This window comes from Myripristis murdjan, chromosome 7 (assembly GCF_902150065.1).
Source record: "Myripristis murdjan chromosome 7, fMyrMur1.1, whole genome shotgun sequence".
NCBI classification, from domain to species: Eukaryota; Metazoa; Chordata; class Actinopteri; order Holocentriformes; family Holocentridae; genus Myripristis; species Myripristis murdjan.
Genome location: NC_043986.1, coordinates 7,293,154 through 7,300,725, shown reverse-complemented (window position 1 = coordinate 7,300,725; position 7,572 = coordinate 7,293,154). Strand labels below are relative to the sequence as shown.

The window sequence follows — 7,572 nt, the reverse complement described above, 5'->3', positions numbered from 1 at the left end:
GAGACACAAATGTTTTCTAAAATAAATCTCAGCTGTCTGGTAAAACAGTACAAGTGGCAGGTGGGTGGATGAAATAGTTACCTGGGTCTCTATAAAATACTAGAGACACGTTTAAATCACATTGACGGGGTGAATCCTGGCAAAAGTCCCAATTCCTCATTAATTTCTCTTTTTTAAATCTACACTAATCACAAAGGAGAGGCAGATAAAGAGAAGCAAATGAGTTAAAGAAGGGCTTCGCACACTTTGAGACCAGTGAGATGCAGATTGTTGACTCAATATCACTAAAAATGCACCGGGTGGTTTGTACATTCACTGTGTTTCATGGCATTTAACAGAGTTTTTAACCCAAAAATAGCAGGTGATGGTGTTTAAATGGCACGACAGTACCAAAAAAACCTGTCAGTTCACTGGGTCACACGATCCTTGTGTCCCATTTTACATTTTCCCAGCCAAATCCAAGCTGAACGTGACCTGCGTCTGTGTGCAGGCGCTGCAGGAGACCAACCAGAGATGCAGCGTTTTCCCACTTATTATTCAGACATGAAACGCCTCCTCTGTCCCCTGGGCAGCCTCACATTACCTGGCACAGCGTGGTTACTGTCTACATGGGGGAATACAAATTACACCGACCTCTCTCCTCAGGAATAAAACAGCCAGAACCGGCTGGAGGAAACAGGGTCAGGAGAGTCAAATGTCACCGTGATGCATTTAATGTCTCATCTCTCAGCCACTGTGATGGATAAACAGCCGTCATTTGGAGGCGTTATATTCTCAAAATTGATGGCTTGTGTCAAGTGAATTTTAGTATTTATGAGCCAGAAATCAAACAAATGATGTGGATTTTCTGCCATAAATGAGATTAATAACCACTCATTTGCATTGGGTGTACTGAACTCACATAGTTCCTCTGTGCCCTTTCAGTTTGAGGGTTTCTGCATTTTATTTCTGAACCTGGGCTGCCTAAATAATCATGTGCATATGTTAAATTTCCTGCAAAATGATTTATTTGGTTGAGTATTTTATCAGAAACATCCCTTCATTGTGCTCAGCTACACTTTAAAATTTGGTTAAGCGATGCAGTCTCCACGTTTAGGGAAAAGAAACATGTTTGAAACAGTGAATGACACGTTGAATTATGATTCATCTGACTGAAATTTAATGTTGAATTCTGCTCAATGAGAGAGGAAACACAGGACCACGCCTCGACACACACACACACACGCACGCCCTCCATCCTCTCCCTGTGCAACACATTCACACAATCAAAACAAATTCCTGGTGAAACCGATCGGATTAATTTCGGTGAAATCCAGAACGTACCAGTCATGGGCGGAAATGTGCCAGCCGTTTTTTCACCCACCGGCTTATTTTGTCACCAGCTGCCCTGCGCTCACACTCCACTCAGCCGCACGGGACGTTTCACACAAATATTTACAACTGGCTGGACCTTTCTGAGGTCTGGCATTTTCAAAACTGCTATTGTTTGACCACATTTATCATTTATTATTATTATTATTATTATTTTCCTGGCACCCTCTCTGCTTTGGCAGGTAATTGTCCATCATTTGGAGGTCAAATGCAGTTTTTAAAAATGTAGTTGTTGGGTGAAATAGTGCAGGAGGCTGACACCGTAGCTCCTGGCCTGATTCTCTTTTTTGGGATTCAATTTTGTGCCTACATGTCCAGCAGCATGAACAACAGCTTCCCTATGGAGTACGAGCACACACACACACACACACCTGCTATCACCCTGTCAGTGACCATGCATTTAACTAGGACATGGAAACCAGGACGATGCAGCCCAAACCCAGATTTCTCCCTCCAAGTTAGTTTCCATAAAAACTGACCAGGACACGCCACTGAAGCAGCTGAGACGTACAGTAAAGAGAGGGTAATATTTTTTTTTTTTTTTTTTTTTTTTGGCTTGTGTCATTGCTGTAAAATGGAAACCAGCATCAAAAACCGTCTGTTCACACACCCAAGAGGCGTTCACAGGCTGACACGAGCGTAGGATAAAAACCAAGCAGGTAAATGCAGGAAAAAGAGTTAGATCCTGCACCCTGTCTCCACCTGAGAAGACTATTTATGGTCTCTAAACACCTTTGCAACCAAAATTTAAATGCAATCGAATACGTTACAATAAAGTGTCAGCCTCTAAAATATGAGTGATTTATTTTGTAAGTGGGCACTAAGATTACTGATCTCTTAAGAAAGTATGATCATTTCTTAATTACCTCGATCACAGCATGTTTCAGATGCTGAACGTATGATTTTAACGTTTCACTTGCACTTTGGACTTTGCAGCTTCCTACACACACAAATGAACAGCCAGCAGTTTGGATTCATCATGGATTTCATTGCTCGTGACACATAAAAGCACAGCACAAAGGGGCAAAATACAAATTCAACATCATTTCCAAACATCGTACAGACTCGAGAGATGTGCTTGATTCCAATAGGCACCGCCTCACCTCTTCTTTTTTTTGTTTTCTAAATAAAAGCCGCTGTCTGACAGTTTCACATCTAATCCATGACACACACACAAACGTATCGGTAGCAAAACTTGACGGAAGTAGAAAGACATTAATCAATGCACAGCAGTGTGAGCTCCATGTGATACCCGGCCTTCACAAACAGTTTGTAAAACCGAGGAACAGCAACAACGGAGACGCAACAAAACCTCGTTTGCAGCGATGGAGTGAGCACAGCTTGCATAGCTAAACACAAAATGTCTAAGGTTTCCAAGATTAAAGGAAAAATCCCCTCAGATTGATGATGCATAAATATCAGAGATGTTCAAAGCAGCTGTTTTGTGATAAAAAAATATTGCAGCTTGTTTTTTTTTTTTTGTTTTTTTTGGTTTACACACTTTCCTTTTACAAGCCTCATTTTCTTCATAAAATTTCCCACAATTTCCAGAATGCCTTTGAATTTGCTGCATTTAGCTTTTGGTTACATATGTAGTTCTGATAGTAAGATCATGATCACAAGGTCACATTGGGTCACATCCCATACTCCACACACACAGCCGCATTGCATTCTGGTCTGCTGAGGTGGAGAAACCGGTCTCTGTCTTCTTCTATGGTGGATTTCTCCTGGTATGTCGGAGCAAAAGAAGCCCACGGCTCTTTGATTGACAGGGACCGACACCCAAACGTGACATTTATCGCCGATGTGTGTTAGATTACCGATAAACTTTCTATCAAAATCACTTGCGGTTGTGCTTCAAAGTTGCATCACCACAAGCAGTTTCTTAGCAGTGTTTAAAGTGGGTTGTTCCTTTAATCTCAGCCCTCATGATTTTCCCTACCTGCTTCAGAAGAGGCGTTGGCCTGGATTTGATTTATACGCTGACTGATTGTATAGACATGCAATGTGCAACAGGTTCACGACACAAGATAAATTTGCCCACTTTTGCATAAAAACAAAGGGAAACACACGATAACTTGTTGGTTCTGTTCTGTTCCTTCTTCATGTGGACTGACATTCCAGTCCGTTCTCATGACACTGATGAAATAGAAAAGTCGCTCAGTTTCATGGGAGCAGTGCAAAATTGGTCTAAACTGAAAGCTGAAAAGGACATCAAATGTACTCGGCTGCCTGTGTGTGTGTGAGAGAGAGAGTGTGTGTGTGTGTGTGTGTGTGTGTGTGTGTGAGAGAGAGAGAGAGAGAGAGAGAGAGAGAGAGGGAAGGGGGCAGGTATTGTATTTGCACTACGAGCAAGGCTACTACCATAAAGAAAATGGGAAAAGTACCATTCAGAACATGTTTCTTTTTATTTACAAACTTCAAAAAGAAAAAAAAAAAAAAAAAGGATCTAAAAGTCAACCAATGTCATACACATTATCCATTTGATAAACTACACAAAAACAGGCTTTCACTAGAGCCAGTCCTCAAAGACAGCAGCTTCAATCTTACTCGGCTAAAATGGAATTCAAACAGCCGCTCGGCGTTCCCGACTGAATCGATTCGTATAGATAAATAAATATGTAAATTCAAGTAGAAAGCTGTGAAAGCAACAGAACGGCCGCCGCCGCCACCGCCGCTAAACTGACAACCAAAGAAGTTCAACACAGGAAAGTCGCTGTCGTTTCGTCTGCTTTGCCATCAGAGGGATGAAAAAGATGGACATTTCGGATGATATGGACATGAACCAGGATGAAACAGAAAAGCGCTGGATGACATAAAAAAAAAAAAAAAGTCTTGGCCTCGGCGGTTCGGATCGCCGCGGCGTCTGACCCACGACTTGTGATCGTCATCGTTTGGAGCCTACATGCGCACGATGATCGCTCATTGGCTTGAGACGCTCAGATTCAAGAATATCTAACGTATACAGATACATGTGTGAACATTCTGAATATTTCCATGAAATTTGAACCAACAGAAAAACAGCACAGGGTTCACACACTCACACACACACATTTCGATATCGCGGTTAATATCGCGGTGGAACCCTGGTGTCTTCTTTACCTTTCTAATGAGAAACCGTCTAATAAATGCTGCGTTTATGTTTGTATTTTGGATATTAACTGTGCATAGACATGCACCGATTGGTTGGTCCACATGCAAAGTCAACACAAGCTCACATGCTTTGGGTCAGACGGCAGATCTTCACTTTTTTGTGTTTTTTTTTTTTTTTTTTTTAATCACTGAAGACAAGAAACCGAAGCGCTCCCAACTGTCATAACAACAACAAAAAACAACAACAACAATAATAATAATGACCATAAAAATCTTACAAACAAGAGAAAAGAAAAAAAAAAGAAATAGTACAAAAATAAAAATACAAATGAATAAATATGCACCATCATAAATAAATTAATTTGGTAAATTCAAACATCGTAAAAAGAGGGAAAACAAAAAAAAAAAAACGAGAAAAACAATAATAAGTAAACTAGCGAGTTCAGTATCAAAGTATGAAATATGAATGAACGAATGCGTGGAAGAAAAGAAGAGGAAATGTTTCGTCTTTGCCCTAAGATGTCTGACGATGAGCTTTTTCTGTAATTATTTGGGAACGGATTTTTTTTTCCTTTTTTTTTTTTTCTCCATACAGGTACGAGGTGTGTGTGTGAGGAGGTGTGCAGTGCGCCTACGGGGGAACAGCAGAAAAAAAAAATGTGTTATGGTTGATCTGATCTTGCAATGGAGCTTTTCCATCAGCCGATCAGCCTGCAAACCCAAACTCTGACTTTTCAAACGTGTGTCTGGTTTCCAGTTTCCAGAGTGACTGTGAGGTCGTGCGGAGAAAACGGGACATGGATTTCTTAATTGCGGCTGTGAGGATGTTGTACACAGAGAGAGAGAGAGAGAGAGAGAGAGAGAGAGAGAGAGAGAGAGAGCTTTACTTCTTTTTGAAAATCTCCTGTTAAGCTGCTGACAGGGTTATTTGGTCTCTTAAGACACAATCCTCAGTGATCGAGGTTGTACGATGTGCTTGTGCAGATTTTTTTATTTTTCCTTCTTCTTCTTTTTTTTTTTTTTTTTGGCAAAGCTGCACCTTCTCTCCGAATCGGTTTGGTTTCACAATTGACCTCTTGTCACAAAACGAGATGAGAAGGAGAAAAAAAAAAAAAAATCCAAAATGATCTGTGCTGTCAATCAGAGCGTCAGAGTCACCAAACCGAAGTTACACACCCCAAGTTTTTTTTTGTTTTTTGTTTTTTTTTGTTTCCCAAAAATTCTTGAGAGAGCCTCTTTGAGGACACGACACACAGATAAACAGGAAAAACGTCACGGCGGGAGCAAAAACTCTCAGAGCTGCAAGTTCAGTGGCTCTGGGGGTGTGTGTGTATGTGTGTGTGTGTGTGTGTGTGTGTGTGTGTGTATAGCATGTAGGCTTGTGTGTTTTGCATCATTTTCACTAGGCTACAGTAAGACTGCGGGCGAGATTCAGAGAGCCTCGATGACTGTCCGTCTCTCTTCACCCCTCCTCTCTCACAGTTAACATTCAGAAAGATGGAGGCGAGAAAAAAAAGGCATTTTCTGTTGGTTGTTTTCTCCGCTACAAGGAGGCCGCCTCACCAGAGCACAGTTTTTTTTTTTACTCAGTGTTGCCTGGCTGTTATTAGGCAATGATATCTTTTTTTTTTTTTTTTTTTTTTTTTTTGGAAAACAAAAATGTAATAGAGATTACATAAATATAAAATATCAAAAAAGAAAAAAACAAAACAAAAAACAAATCAGATCTTCCCAAGTCTGATGCCTAAACAGAAGCTGTCCTTTCAAAAAGGCCTGGTTTTAAAAGGCGTTTTAAATAAGCATACATTCTGTTATTAGAGTTTTTTTAAGGTTTCAGTAATTGTCTTTAAACCTTCGCAATGAGTCTCAACCACGTCTCTTTGCATGAATAGTCTTCAGTATTTCAAGATGATCCCATTTTTTTCCATCAGCAAAGAACAAAAACACACAATCCTCCTGTCCTGGCAGTGAATTCATAAGTTCAATAGATATCATTAAAAAAAAAAAAAAAAAAAAAAAAAAAAAAAAGGACCTGTCTCTCTACCATTTGAGAAATATTCAGTAGCAATATTTGACAGTCAACAAACAATACCATTTAAGTTACTGATATTTAACAGGCTTTACTACCAGCTAACTTAATTGTCAAACAGTTGTTGTGTTTTTTTTTAATATCAACTCTAGCCTACCATCAGTTTTTTTTAATTAGCTGGAAAAAAAGCAAAAGATTCTTGACGATTAGCGAAGCTGCAGAGCTAGAATCTCCTAAAGTCGACAGTACAACTAGTGGCCGTCTGTGGTCACGGCAGGTCCACACTCAGCAGTATCAGTCCAGTGATTAGTATTTAAATGCCAGTATCGGACAGAAACTTGGAAGCCCAAAGTCCTTTGATTTTGTTTTCTTCTTTTTTTCTTCTTCTTGGAGTTCAACCTTTTCCCTCAGGCTTCCTCTTCTTTAAAGTGAGATATTCAGCATAAGGATTTGTCGCTCTGTGTCCAGTCCGGGTTCAATGCCCCATGCAGACACTCGTTCTCCAAGGCAGGTGAGCTGAACAGAGGAAACACTTTATATATAGCAGGGGCTCAGCTGTCTCTCTTTTATTAATCCCTATAGGTTTCCCTCACGGCCTTGGCCGCAGACTTTACGAAGCCTGGATCTTGGCCAACAGGATATCATCCTGTTCTGATGACGCCTAAATTGAACTGAACAACCACCGAGCATCATTCAGCCTTCACTGTCCCATCACCTCAATGACATCGTCGTCGTCGTCCGAGCTGCCGGTGCCGCTGATATTCCCGCCGTTCTCGACCAGCACGGAGCCACGGTGGCTCTCGGAGCGGGTGGAGGGGGAGGAGGAGGCGGGGGAGGATGAGGAGGAGCTGGAGACAGCAGTGGGCGGGTAGTGGGAGAGGTAGCTGGCTCCGGCCGGGCCAGGGGTGGCCGCTGAGCCCGGCAGACCCCCAGGGAGCATCGATCCGGCATAGAGGCTGGCCAGCGACTGGCTGTAAGAGAGGGGGAAGCCTGGGGGGAGCATCCCGGCCATGCCAGCCATGCTGGGGCTCAGCATGAACGGCGGCAGGGCGCCTGACACCGAACTGGCGGCTTTTGAC

At 41.8% G+C, this 7,572-nt stretch overlaps 1 protein-coding gene across 1 annotated transcript in view; it reads right to left on the bottom strand.

Annotated features, from left to right (window-relative positions):
* Positions 1-4,593: 4,593 nt before the first annotated feature.
* LOC115362280 (helicase ARIP4-like) overlaps positions 4,594-7,572 on the bottom strand; it is an 84,688-nt gene continuing 81,709 nt past the window's right edge. The window contains 1 exon segment of the mRNA XM_030056138.1: positions 4,594-7,571. Within this exon segment, the coding sequence (XP_029911998.1) occupies positions 7,194-7,571 (378 nt within the window). The 3' untranslated portion in view covers positions 4,594-7,193.